Source organism: Herpailurus yagouaroundi, unplaced genomic scaffold (genome assembly GCF_014898765.1).
Source record: "Herpailurus yagouaroundi ecotype Mexico unplaced genomic scaffold, PumYag 77, whole genome shotgun sequence".
In the NCBI taxonomy this organism is placed as follows: Eukaryota; Metazoa; Chordata; class Mammalia; order Carnivora; family Felidae; genus Herpailurus; species Herpailurus yagouaroundi.
The window spans coordinates 21,892,792-21,907,944 of record NW_024412388.1 but is presented as its reverse complement, the minus strand read 5'-3'; the positions used below and the strand labels follow the sequence as shown (position 1 = coordinate 21,907,944).

Here is a 15,153-nt window from a genome sequence, read left to right as displayed (position 1 = left end):
ATATATATATATATATATATATATATATATATATATATATATATATACCAAGATGTACATGGATATATTTCATAGTCCTGAAAGTACAATATTAGGGAAAAGGATTCTTATCACTACCTGTGTCTAAATCATTGAAATATGCCTTAGGAAAAGAGATCTCAGAGAAAAACAAAGTCACCAAAAAGCTATTAGAAAAAAAGGTTTTAAAACAAATCTTGCTTAACAGTTTCCTTACAGCTTCCACCATCCATTCTACCCTCCCTCTCCTCAGCCTTTTTCTCTAACACACACAAGCTCCTCCCACTAATTTTTCTTGCCAAGGAGGCGACCAAACTAAATCCTCTGAGGGCATGGTACAATTTACAATATCCTCTTAGCTGCCTTTTTCTCTGTGTACTCCTGAATTATTATGGAAATTAAACAGGAGGGCAGCTGAAGTTACTTAACTGGCGACTCTTAATGGGGACAGGCTTGATGAAAAGAAAATTTCTGGTAACAGATGGTGTCCTGCCCACTGATCTAAACAAAATAAATTGGTTAATAGAAGCATGTAGATAATGGGGCTGCTTTCTGTTATTAAGATGTCTTCATTACTAGGCATATAATGAATTAGATCTGTTTGAAAACAATCAGTCTCACTGTCTAAATGGTCACTGTGATGGTCTTTCCTTCTCCTTTATAACCTTCCCCTCTTTTGAAAAGTGCTCATGAGCTGTTATGTTGAGCTTTGAAGAAAAAGACATCACTCCTAGTGCTGCACAATTCAGGCCAATCAAATATGACTTCACACTGACAATAATGCCGCCACACCTCCAAAGAAAAACCGAGTAAATGCCTGCTTCCAGGAGGACTGCCTTAAACTATACAAAGCAGCAGTAGCCTATTCATTTAATGGAAAAAAGTCTCTTCTAAATCCATCTGTCCTTAGTCTCATTAAAAAGAACAAAGGGTTCCTTGGAACAACCACCAAAATCTCAGGAGAGAGGATGCAGCTCTGTTAATGACTCAGCCTCCCCAAATAAACTTTTTTTCACAAGCACTAAATCATCACACCTGAATTCTATTTACTAATAGATCTAAAACTTGAACACACACACAAAAAGGAGAGTGGGAAAATTAACACATGTGCAAGTCTGTATATTCACATCACTAAAAACAGCTCAGGAAAATTTTACAGGGTTGTTCCTCCCGCCCACCTCCCCTCCCCCATATAAGTTATATACTTTTCTAGTTAAGGTTACTCCTAATCATTTTATAGTTTTCGTTATTGTTGTTATTATCGATGGCTTGAATTTTTGGGTTTTGAAGCTGGATTGGAGCTTGAAGATTATAGAGTCCAACAGTTTGATTTTGTGATGAAGAAATAGGCCCTGAGGGATAACATAGCCACAGGCAAGTTGTGACTTTAAGGCAGAAGGCTTTAGGCAGGATTCAAGTCGCATTACTCAAGCTGGAATCATGCGTCCTGCACTTGAGAGTGGTGACCTGGCGTCTCCCTCAATCTTCTAACTATAAAGGAAGATTCATAATAATACCTAATTCCAGAGACTAGGATAGGCAATGAATTATTTTACTGAATGAATGAATGTGATTAGTAGGATAAAATGAGATAATGGTTGTGAAACTGCTCTGCAAAATATTAATGTTTATTATTATTGCAACTTTAGGTTTCTGATGATGGTACAGTGGAACATTTATACATAATTCATAAAAGAGAAATAACTGATCACTTGAACTTGAAGGCAAACTTTAAAACATTAAATGAGGCAATCATGATAAAATCTTCTCTATCTTTATTCCTCCAACTCTAAGGGACATTAATAGGGTCAATTTAAATACAGATTTAAGTTTCAGACTATGTGGTTAAAGGCTTTTCTAAGTAAGCATGCTTTAAAATTATATTAAGGGCAGAGGCACCAGGTTGGCTCAGTTGGAAGAGCATGTGACTCTTGATCTTGGGGTCGTGAGTTCCAGCCCCTGCTGGGTGTAGAGATTACTTAAATAATAATATATTTTTAAAAATATAAATAAATAAATTATATTAAGGACAAGTAGTAAGAAGAGATCTTTAAAGCTATGAATTTCCTTGTTAGTTGAAAATAATACTTATATTTGAAATTTGGCTGATGTTTGCATGAAAAATTTTTAATATAATTTAAACATTTATGAAACACACTTAAACTTAAAAGTTACCTACAGTGCAAATAATATTTCCTGAACTATCTGAGAGCAAACTGTCAACCTGATCACCCATCTCTCCCAACACTTTAATGTGTAATTACTACAAACAAGGACATTTTTCTACGTAACCTCAATACAACCATCAAAAGCAGGAATAACTCTTTTTTTTTTAATGTTTTTATTTATTTTTGAGACAGAGAGAGACAGAGCATGAGCAGGGGAGGGGCAGAGCGAGAGGAAGACACAGAATCTGAAGCAGGCTCCAGGCTCTGAGCTGTCAGCACAGAGCCCGACGTGGGGCTCGAACTCACAGCCCGTGAGATCATGACCTGAGCCGAAGTCGAATGCTTAACTGACTGAGCCACCCAGGTGCCCCGAAATAAATTTTAATACATTACTGCTATCTAATCCTCAGACCCCACTCAAGTTTAGTCATTTGTTTAAAAAATGCTCTGTACAGGGATGCCTGAGTGGCTCAGTTGGTTAAGCATCTGACTCTTGGTTTCGGCTCAGGTCATGATCTCAGGGTTTGTGAGTTCGAGCCCTGCACTGGGCTGTGCACTGACAGTGTGGAGCCTGCTTGGGATTCTCTCTCTCTCTCTCTCTTCCTCTCTCTGCCCCTCCCCTGCTCACACTCTCCCTCTCTGTCTCAAAATAAATAAGCTTAAAAAAAATTATGTTCTGTACAGCAGAAAGGCCCAGCTTAGTGAATATCAGGAGTGTCACTGAGTTCATGTCTCTGGTCTTCTTCAGTCTGGAACAGTTTCTTAATCTCTCCCTGACTTTCATAATCTTGACCTGGTGAGGATCACAGGCCAGTTATTCTACAGAATGACCCTCAATTTGGGCCTGATGTTTCTCCATGAGTTGATTCAGGTTTTGCATCTTTGACAAGAATAGCACAGAAATGGCTCTGCGTTCTCACTGCATCCTATCAGGTGGTAAGTACACAATTTCAACTTGTCCCCTCATGGATGATGTTCTTTTTCATCACTGATGTTGCCAGGCTTCTCCGCTGTGAAATTCCTATTTATCTCTTTGCAATTAATAACCATTTTGTGGGAATATAGTTTGAAACCTTTGAATATCCTATTCCTTATTAAACTTTCAACTTATTCCTTTATATCAGTATGGACTCAGAGAATCTCATTTTATTCAATGCAATATAATCAATTATTTTCCTTATTTATTTTAGTGGTTAAATTGGACCAGATTTGGCCAGTGGGAGCCTCCCCAAGCTGGATTCTGTACCCTTCTGATCATTTCTGGCATTTTTAAAGTACCTCCTTCTAGAACAATGTAGACTTAGAGTATGTATGTATGTATGTATGTATGTATGTGCGCGTGCGCACCTATTTACACATCTATCTATCAGAAATCATGAATTAGCACTCACACCTCCAGTTTTAATGCAATACCACAGGGTTTCTCCCTCTCCATACTGTGTATCACCCTTTACTGACAGTAAGAAATCTGACTCCCATTATCATTAATATACTAATTTGATCAACTCCTTGTATATAACCAATCTCTCATTGCTACCACTGACTCCTCCCCTACATGGATGCCCTTTTCACCTTGACTGGACTCTAAACCCCCCATGCTGGGTTGTTCCCCACACAGGGATGCCCTCATTACCTCAGTCAGGTTCTGACTTCTAGTGGTAGGCTATCCCTTCCATGGACATCTTCTTCACCCTGCCCAGGCTTCAACACCTTGTATCAGGTACCACCCCATGTGGATGGCCTCCACCCAATGCAGGCCTTACCCCCACATGGATGCCCTTCTCAATCTGCTCTGCCTCTCATAACTACTACCACGTGCCCACTTCATACTGTTTGAGCTCTGACTCTTCATGCCAGGCTGGCCCCCTATCCATGAATAACTCTCTCCACCCTGCTTAGACCCCAATATCCCCAGCCAGATGGCCTCTCTGCATGGATGACTATCTTCCTCTATGCTACCTAATGGCAAAACAAAATTGTTTCAGGAAGCTATTTATGATTATAAAAATCATACACATTCATTGTATAAGAACATGGGGGAAATAAAATCTCTCATAATCCCACTACTCGCAGAACTGTACATGTAAATACAACACATTTATTTTACAAATTTAATATCACAAATTAAATTTAAATTATTTTCACCTTAAAATTTTAAAGATCATGGTTTCTCCTAAATTTTTCTTGGACAATTTAGTTCTGTAGTTCCTTAAACCCAGATTCACAGACTCTTGAAGTATAATAAACTAGCTGGGAAGAGGTTAGATACCTCTAAACCATTGTGAATTTATTCAGTACCACCTCATAATTTACTACTTGAACGGACTGCAAACTTACAAAAAGCATCTAACCAGAGAGCTTTGGCACTGGTTAAGTCCTGCTCATTAAAAAGAGAAACTAAAACAAAGTTTCTCTGTATTTATTTTGAGCAAGTGTGGTCCGGATATAGAGCCATTCAGTGAATTCCAATGTTATGTGACAGCCTTTTAATAATGTTTGTTGCATCTCCTAATTAAGGACTGAGATTTCAAATAATTAAGTGGGGGGCAACTGACAAGTTTACATACTTCCCTAGTACCCATACATGGACGGCAATTCATTTTAAAGCTTGATTTGCTAGTATAAATTTAAAGTTAATTATAGCTTCAAAGTCTCCGTCTGGGCAAAGGGCCACTAACTAAGGGTTCCATGTACGTAGGCAGTCTTCTGTTTATCTGAGAACAGGGTGGTATTTGCTTGTACTTTTCAATGCATAGTAAAATGTTTCTGCTTCAGCAGAAGTTTCTCTGGATTATTTAAAGTGCCATGTTGTTGGACATAATTAAATTTTCCATTTGGCTTTCTGTTTGTAAAGAGTGCCAATCTTTCCAAAAAGGAGCAATTCCAAGATGACTTACCTCTAAATTTTCTAGTCATGGAGATCTATTACTGCTTAATTTCTATCCATATACCTCACAGAATATCAAACTGGACCATATCCACCTATCTCTTGAGATCATTTCGCTTATTTGGGCTTAAATTCAGTTAAGTTACAAAAAGTAGTTCCCTAACCCAGATTCACAGCCATCACTTGTAAAATGGGGTTAGGAATTATTAGGCTAAAAAATACTCTCACTATATACTAGTCACTATGCTAACCACTTCATATTTTTAACAATCACAAAATTCCTATCACTATCCTTATTTTTCAGATGAGAAAACTGAACCTCAGAGGGCTTATGTAATTTACAAGAGTCATAAAGCTAATAAGGAACAGAGTCTCACTCAAAGTGAGACAGGCTGATTCCAGAGCCCATGCTTCCATCTCATCACCTAGCTCAGGGGTTTTTAAACCTTGACCTTAGGATCCCTTCACTCTCAACACTTATTGAGGGCTCCAAAGAGCTTTTCTTTATGTAGGTTATATCTATCAATATTTACTACATTAGAAATTAAAACTAAGAAAAATGTTAAATTTTTATTAAATCTTTAAAGAATAATAAACTCCTATTTTAACATTCATAACTTTTTTGTGTGTGAAAAATAACAGTATTTTCCCAAAATGTAGTAACACAAAAAAGTGACATTATTTCACATATTTACAAATTTTTTAAATGTCTGGCTTAGAAGATAGCTGGATTCTCCTAACTCACACTAACATAACTCAGGGTACTGACTCAAGGCCAAGATCAGACATTCATGTTAATAAGCTAAGGCAGGCTGTAAAATGTAGCTACAGCAAGTCACTTAAGTAACAATGGGACATACAGAGAAAGAAACACAAATTATTCCGGCACTTTAATATTAGCTAACATCGGGGTGCTTGGGTGGCATCAAGGTGCTTCTGACTCTCAGCTTTGGCTCAGGTCATGACCTCATGGTTCATGAGTTCGAGCCCTGCAACGAGTTCTGTGCTGACAGTGTGGAGCCTGCCTGGGATTCTCTCTCTCCCTCTCTCTCTGCCCTTACCTTGCTCACTCTCTCTGTCTCTCTCAAAATAAATAAATTAATTTTTATTTTTTTTTATTTTTTTTCCAACATTTATTTATTTTTGGGACAGAGAGAGACAGAGCATGAACGGGGGAGGGGCAGAGAGAGAGGGAGACACAGAATCGGAAACAGGCTCCAGGCTCCGAGCCATCAGCCCAGAGCCTGACGCGGGGCTCGAACTCACGGACCGCAAGATCGTGACCTGGCTGAAGTCGGACGCTTAACCGACTGCGCCACCCAGGCGCCCCTAAATAAATTAATTTTTAAAAATATTAACTAACATTTACTGAATTTTGACAATGCGTAAGACACTATATTAAGTTTTTCCACACAGTATCTTTTCTAATCCTAGCCATTGCCCTATTTACTCTGAGGTAATAATCTCCATCAGACGTTAAAGGAACCTGAGGCTCAGGGCGCCAGGGTGGTTCAGTCGATTAAGCTGCCAACTCTTGATTTCAACTCAGGTCATGATGTCACAGTTCGTGACTTGGAGCCCCACATCAGGCTCTGCTCTCACAGTGTGAAGCCTGTTTAGGATTCTCTGTCTCCTTCTTCCTATCCCTCCCCTGCTTGCTCATTCTCTGTCTCTCTCTCTCAAAAATATGTAAACATTAAAAAAAAAAAATTTTTTTTTTTTAATTTTTTTTTCAACGTTTATTTTATTTTTGGGACAGAGAGAGACAGAGCATGAACGGGGGAGGGGCAGAGAGAGAGGGAGACACAGAATGGGAAACAGGCTCCAGGCTCTGAGCCATCAGCCCAGAGCCCGACGCGGGGCTTGAACTCACGGACCGCGAGATCGTGACCTGGCTGAAGTCGGACGCTTAACCAACTGCGCCACCCAGGCGCCCCAAAAATTTTTTTTTTAAAAAGGAACCTGAGACTCAGAGAGGTTAAGTGAATAACTTGGGGTCATAAGGCCAGGACCAAGCAGAGCCAAGATTTCAACCCAGCTCAGTCTGACTATAAGTCCTTGCTTTTGATCACTGTGTGATGATACCTCCCAACATTACCAACAATCTCCATGAAAAAAAGCATTGAATTCAATCAAGACTTTTAAAAATACCTTCAGGGGGTTCATGGGTCCTCTGAAGTTTATCCATGTACAGATAGCCTAAGAACCCTGCTTTAATGATCTTAAAGTATCTAATATAGCATAATAATTTTAAAATCTGAAAAAAGGTAAGATAACAATAGCTAACATTTATTGAGCACCTACTATGTGCCAGACACAGTGCTTAGTGCTTTCCATATATTGCCTCATTTAGTTTTCTTCCTACAATGCAACACCTATCACCCTCATGAGAAAACAGGAGGTTCCAAGGACTTAAATGACCTGCTCAAAGTCAAACACTGGAGGGGATCGAGCTGACTCTTTCTACAGCACCACATTCCCTCTGAGACAAACACCAAATCAAACCAGGTCAAGAGTTTAAACTTATTGCCAAAGCAAACACAGAAAAAACCCTGGAAACATACTTACCTGTATGACTTATGCAGTTCCATGACCTTCTCTTCAAGTTCCTTGGTCTGATTTGGGGCCAGTTTAAAATCACTAACATAATCCGCACCATGAAGTTCTGGGTCATAGTCTCCCAGCTCAGACTGGATGGTATAAGAACCTAATAGCGCTAAGGTTGCAAAGGAACAGGGCAGACGTCCTGCAACTATGTCCTGTCGAAGCTGGAGGCATAAATAATACCTACAGCCAAAAGAGAAAAAATGTTACTATGTCAGTAACAACAAAAACAAAATATAGAGAAAGAGGTAGAAAGGGGGAATGAGACAGAGATATGGAGGGAGAAAAACAAGAGAGATTAAGTAAGTATGAGATAATGCTAATAATTGTTTAACCTAGGTAGTGGGTACATGGTTGTTCATCATACTATTATTTTTTCCTTTCTGCATGTTTAAAATTTTTCCACATAAAAACTCAAAAAAAAAAAAAAAAACCTTTAACTATGTTGGGCTGATGTCTGGAAGGCAATTTAAAAAGAAAAGAAGGGGTGCCTGGGTGGCGCAGTCGGTTAAGCGTCCGACTTCAGCCAGGTCACGATCTCGCGGTCCGTGAGTTCGAGCCCCGCGTCAGGCTCTGGGCTGATGGCTCGGAGCCTGGAGCCTGTTTCCGATTCTGTGTCTCCCTCTCTCTCTGCCCCTCCCCCGTTCATGCTCTGTCTCTCTCTGTCCCAAAAATAAATAAACGTTAAAAAAAATTTTTTTTTTAAATAAAAAAACAAAAAAAAAAAAGAAAAGAAGTTGCTAAGAGAGTGGATCTTAAAAGTTCTTATCACCAGAAAAAAACATTTTTGTAATTATGTGTGGTGATGGATGTGAACTAGACCTATTGTGATCATTTCATAATACATGCAAATATTGAATCATTATGTTGCACACCAGAAACTAATATAACACTATATGTCAATTATATCTCAATAACAAAAAAGAAAGAAAAGAGGAGAAACTGGGAAAAGTCTGAAGGAGGTAAAGAAATTAATATTTTATTGAGTACATTAAGTACCATATACACATAAATTATCTCATCTAATCTTCACAAAAAAACGTGTTTGGTGGGTATCATCACCAAATTACAGACAGAGAGGCAGTTTCAAAGACTAAGCTTGCTCAATGTCATATAGTAATAAAGGCTGTTTGGCTACAAAACTGGACTCCTTCTATCAAACTGCTTTGCCAAATGTGTAGATACTGTCCTTCACATAAAAAGATGACATTACTGACACAATTTTAGTAGGATATGAACATTTTCAGCTGTTTTCTCTTCAAGATGGGCTAAGCCTTCCATTCACTCTCGTCTTATAGGACTGATGCCACCAGTGTGCTACATTGTTGGGAATTCATACTGGGGTTAAAACTGTTCAGTAGAACAAACCAACCATGTGCCCCTACATGTTAGACATTCATCTCCATCAGTATAATGTTTACACCTGTGATCCTGACCTGCTTAGCACTTTTTCTGAGTTGACCAATACAGACTGTTTGACCAAACAGGAAAGCTGGGAGATATGATTCAATTGAAAATTCCTGTATTAATTAGAATTATATCCCTGCTTTGACCATAATAAGGTGTTAAATAATGTAGATATCAACAATCGTTTTGCTATCTATAATTTGTCACTACACATGTTTTTATTTTTTTATTTTTATTTTGATTTTTTTAATGTTTATTTATTTATGAGACAGAGAGAGACAGAGCACGAGTGGGGGAGGGGCAGAGAGAGAAGGAGGTACAGAATCAGAAGCAGGCTCCAGGCTCTGAGCTGTCAAAACAGAGCCCGACACGGGGCTCAAACTCACAGACCGCGGGATCATGACCTGAGCGGAAGTCGGTCACTCAACCGACTGAGCCACCCAGGCGCCCCTACATATGTTTTTAAAAAAAGAGGAATGCCAACCAAATCACAAGAATCTTAATCTCCTCTAAAATGTGGGTAATTAGCAAAAAATTTCAGAGATTTGTATTGTTTTATACATAACCTCAAGGAAGATGAATAAGAAGCAACTTTAAGAGACAAATATTACATGTGAAAATGAAATAACCAAAACAATTTTTTCAGGCCAGAGATGACATCTCGACTTCAAGAATGTACTAAGGATTATCTAGACAAAGAATAATTTTTTAAAACTTTCACAGTACAATAAAACCTTGGATTGTGAGTAACTTGTTCTGTGAGTGAGCAAACATTCTAATAAATTTTAACTTGATAAACGAGCGAGGTCTTGCAATATGAATAGTACATGACGCCAAAAGTCACATGATCACAACTGAGTCAATGGTTCTTTCTCTCGCTGTGGGATTGTGGGTGATCATCTCCCATGCTCTGATGCTCGGTCTCAGGCGATGGTATCTGGTAGGAATCAGTGATTTTTCAGAATGTTGGAAGGCACCCACAACTGGTACTAGTGCATTTTTTTAACTTCAAAGCACCGATGAACAGTCCATCGCTTTTCTGTACAAGAGTAAGCTTAGGGATGCTTTGCTTCATTCTAGGTCACGGCTGCCTGCAGATATAGACCCTTTCCTCTGCTGCCTTATTGCCAGTTATATTAAATAGAGTATATAACAAGAGTTTATTAATACTGTAGTCAACATCTTTGCAAGCGTATACAATAGCCCCGTGCAGAAAAAGGTTGAAAAGAAGGTGGTAAGAAGGAGATGATTACAGCGGAAGTTAAAAAGGAAATCATCAAGAAGTATGAACAAGTTATGCAAGTGGCCGAAATTGCAAGCTTTTATAAGAAGTCTATGTCTGCATCTCGTCTGGAGAAGAGGAAGAGGAGAAAAAAAGCAGAAGAATCCCTCACTTCAAATGAGATTAGGAAGATGTATAAAATGGGGGAAACAGTGCAAAATTTTGTAGAAAAGCACCACCCAAATAAGACTGAGGCAGTCTGAGCAATAAATCTGTTTAATGACAACGCATTGTCAATTTCCACGAAATCCTCAAAAGGAGGCAAAAGCAAGTGTCATTGGATAGTGTCCTTGTTAAAGGTGCACGAAAAGAAAAAGATTTCACTGAGCCAATAGAAGTGATTCCGTTAGTGATAGTGAAAGTCATCCTACACAATAACCCTCCTCTCTCATCTCCCTCACACCAGCCACAAAGGTTTTCAAAGTTAAGTGCAAGTTAATTTGTTAATTTTTCTTTATATTTTGTATTTTCTTTATTATTTTGTATTATATTACAGTATTGTAGTCATTATTATATGGAACGAATCATCTGAGTTTCCATTATTTCTTATGGGGAAATTCTCTTTGATATACAAGTGCTTTGAATTACAAGTATGTTTCCAGAATGAATTATGCTCACAAACCAAGGTTTTACTGTACTTAACAATCAGAGTTGGAGTTTACTTAGGCTATTTCCTTATTTGAGCGATATGAAAACTGGGGTATAGAAACTGTATATTTGTCAGATAGTTGACAACAAAATCAGATTAGAAAGTCATTTCTCAGTAACCAACAGTTCAATTTAACAAACATTTGCCAAGTACCTAATATGTATAAGGATGTTATGGATATAAATAAATATGTATAATAGTATTCTTTACAATATGCTGGTTTTCAATTTTCTTTTTTAATATTAATATTTATATAGAATCCAATAAAGGTCACTTTCCTAAAAGAAATCAGTAAGTTGTTTTCAAAGAGTACAAGATTTACTTCATAAATCAAGTGGGCTCAAAAATTACTGAAAAAGATTCAGCTCATGAGGATTATGTACCTAATCACACACTTTAAAAAAATTTTTTTTTTTTTTTACATTTTCATTTATTTTTGAGAGACAGAGAGACAGACCACACGTGAGGGAGGAGGGGCAGAGAGAGAATGAGACAGAGAATCCGAAGCAGGCTCCAGGCTCTGAGCTGTCAGCACAGAGCCCGATTCGGGGCTTGAACTCACAAACTGCCTAATCACATACTTTAAAAGGGAGATAAGAAAAAACAATAGTAACACAGGCTTCAGCTTTTTTGATCCCTGTAAAGAAAACACAGTGGGGAAGGAGTATCAAAGGGAAAAAGTAGAAGAGCTATTTTACCACTATATTTGCATCTTGCCCTGTGGAGGGCATGTGGTTTATAGGCGTCCTGTACACAACTTGTCATAATACCCATTAGAAGCAAGGTTAATTCCCCTGCCAATTTCCTCTAGGCACATCACAGATAAATGAGGCTTTAAGGCTCACTTATTTGCAAACCTGTCTTGAAGTGACCAGAAACTTCCCATTTTAATAGCACAGAATTTTTCTTCAGTTCTGAATAGGGAAATTCCCAGAGCTTATGAAAATGAGAATTACTAATTCTATATTTAACTATTAACAAATTATTTACCTTGTTATATCTTCTGTTAACTGTGCTGGGTCAGGTGGATAAAACTTGACATTAAAGGTGAAATTCCAGGGGACACCTGTAAAGGTAAACACAAAAGAATTGTATGCTTATGCCTAAGTTTCTGATTGTTAGAGCACCAAAAATATTCAAAATTTTCTTTTCCTGGGTTTTTTTTAATATTCTCATGCTTTGTGGAAAGATTTGATATTTATTTAAGAAAGAAAGTTGTTTAGAACCACTTAAGAGTTTGAAAGTGTGATTTTTTTTTTCTCTTTGAGCTCTGTATTAGGTTAATTGATATAAAATACTTGATAACACCTATCGTTGGTGTGGAAAATAAACACAATTATCTATTGCTAATATGAGTATAAATTGGTACACTATGGAGGACAATTTGACAAGATCTTTCTAAACATAAAATGCATATATCCTTTCAGCTTGCAATTCTATCTCCATAAATGCATTTATACATATGCTTAAATGAGGTCAGAATGGTATATGTGTAAGATATTGTTTGTAATAGAAAATGTCTGAAAACAACCTAAATATATGTTCATTTAGCAAGAGAAGATATATCTCCAAGATACAGCGTTAGGTGAGAACACACTAAGGTCAAGAATAGCATACATATAGAAAGCAACCATGAATGTTGAGGGTAGAAAGAAGTCTATGTTACAGGTATGATTACACATGCACAGGCAATCCCTATAAGGATATATAATAAACCAGTTATAGTAGTTGGTAAACTAGGAAGGGGAACTCCAGGAGACGAAAACTGATAAGATAGGGGAAATATATAGGAGGAAGACCTATTTTCACTGTGTACTCTTTTATACCATTTGAATTTTATACATGTACTACTTATTAAATATAAACATTTACCTTCTTTAAAGGATAATCTTTAAATGCAAATTACTGGGGCTAAGAACTTTTGCTATTGTATTTGGTGCATATCCCTAGGATTCAAAACAGTGCTTGGTAGAACATTGATGATCAAGAAATATTTGTTTGAGTGAATGAAGGAAATAAAGGAACTAATCTCACAGCATTGTTGTGAAGGTCATATGAGGATGCTACAGCTTCAGAAAAAAAAAGAGGTACTAATATATTAAAATTATCCAGTAGTCCAGATCCACCAATGACTTTATGTTGTTAGATGTAATCAAATGAAAACAAAAGCAAACACCTGTATTCCGGTTGCATGTTTCTCTCCATTCAACCCCAAACAAGAAAGTTTAACTGTATTAGAAATAACCATATCTAGGTTTCACTCTTATGTGGATCCTGAGAAACTTAACAGGAACCCATGGGGGAGGGGGAGGAAAAAAAAAAAAAAAAGAGGTTAGAGTGGGAGAGAGCCAAAGCATAAGAGACTGTTGAGAACTGAGAGCAAACTGAGGGTTGATGGGGGGTGGGAGGGAGGAGAGGGTGGGTGATGGGTATTGAGGAGGGCACCTTTTGGGATGAGCACTGGGTGTTGTATGGAAACCAATTTGACAATAAATTTCATATATAAATAAAAAAAAAAAGAAATAACCATATCTAAACGTAAATGTCTCAAGTACTAACTCTTTTACTTTTCTTAACAGCAATCGTAAGAAGAGAAACTCAAATTTTCAGTTCCCATTCTTCTCTATGTAAGAGATGCAAGTTTGGGATATTGTTGATGAAGATATTCAGGTTCACTGTGAGCTAGCTCAGGGTTAAATGCAGTAAAGAGACTAAAAAAAGTCACTTGGAATTAAAAAAAATATATATTAAGCTTAAGCTTTAGTTAGTGACTGTTTCTGGAATATGATTCATAAAATTAGTAATATCTTATGGAGAATATTTAGTGGGGGAAAAAAAGGTGGCTGGAACAGCTCTAAAAAATGTTAACATTAAAATTCATGCCTTCTAACTCAACAACACTTCAACAACATTCTCACCAAAGTGCATAAACTGAAGATTCATGTACTATGAAGAAATATCAAACACACTCAAAGTGACCAATTATTGAAATAACTAGCCTAGACTCTTCAAAATATCAATGTTATAAAATACTTCAAAGACTCAGGAACTGCTCCAGCTCAAAAAATCTAAAGAGATGTGCCAACTAAAGCAAAATGTCACCATAGACTTTATTTTGCTATAAAGAATATTATTGGGACAACTGATAAATAAGGTCTGTGGGTTGCAGTATTGCTTCAATGTTAATTTCCTGCTTTTAATAACTATTATAGTTACATGAGAAAGTTCCTAGGTTTTAGGATATTTTAGGGGTAGAGGGATATCATAACTGCAACTTATTCTCTTTTTTACTGAGGTGAAATTCACATAATATTAACCATTTTTAAGTATACAATTCAGTACATTTCGTGTACAATTCAGTGGCATTTAGTACATTCACAACATTACACAACCATCATCACCATCTAGTTCCAAAATCTTTCACCACTCCCAAAGGAGACTCTATCCATTAAGCAGTCACTCACTCACTGACCCCCACCTCCACCCCTGACAACCACTAATCTGTTTTGTTTCTATGGATCTATTGTGGCCACAATATGTGGCCATTAATATTTGTATACAAACACACACACACACACACACACACACACACACACCCCACATTCTGTTTAACCATTATCTATTGACGGACACTGGATTGTTTCTCCCTTTTGCCTATTGTGAAAAGTGCTGTCAAGATGCAACTTTAACATGGTTCAGGAAAAAAATAAATAAAATTAAAAAAATAAAATATTAACATTTGAGGAATCTGGGGAAAAGGTATCCAGGAATTCTTTGCAGCTTCTTTCAACTTTCTGTTAGGCCTGAAGTTACATCAAAAATATTTTAAATTAACGATTGAAAAAAATTCCTGCCTTCTGAGGACACAAGAAACTAGAAATTCTCATACTACTGGTGGGGAGGTAAACTGTTACAACCATTGGCAATATCTGGTAAAACTAAAACGCACTCTATAATCTAGCAGTTCCACTTTCAGGCATACATCCCAAATCAAGTGTTTTTTTAAAACTGTGGATCATGATCCATTGTGAAATCAGTTTAGTAGGTCAAAATCAGCAGTTTTAGAAATGAAACAGAATGCAAACAAAAAAAAATCAGGATATCCTTCATAATAAAGATTAAGAATTGTTTTGTGAAA

The 15,153-nt window shown here is 37.2% G+C and overlaps 1 protein-coding gene across 21 annotated transcripts in view; it reads right to left on the bottom strand.

Moving 5' to 3' along the window:
* EPB41 (erythrocyte membrane protein band 4.1) overlaps positions 1 to 15,153 on the bottom strand; it is a 202,767-nt gene that overhangs the window by 73,203 nt on the left and 114,411 nt on the right. For all 21 annotated transcript variants that reach the window (XM_040467002.1, XM_040466959.1, XM_040466966.1 and 18 more), the window contains exons 6-7: positions 12,006 to 12,081; positions 7,642 to 7,860 (exon numbers count right to left, since the gene is read on the bottom strand). In XM_040467002.1, the coding sequence (XP_040322936.1) occupies positions 7,642 to 7,860; positions 12,006 to 12,081 (295 nt within the window). The remainder of the gene's footprint in view (positions 1 to 7,641; positions 7,861 to 12,005; positions 12,082 to 15,153) is intronic.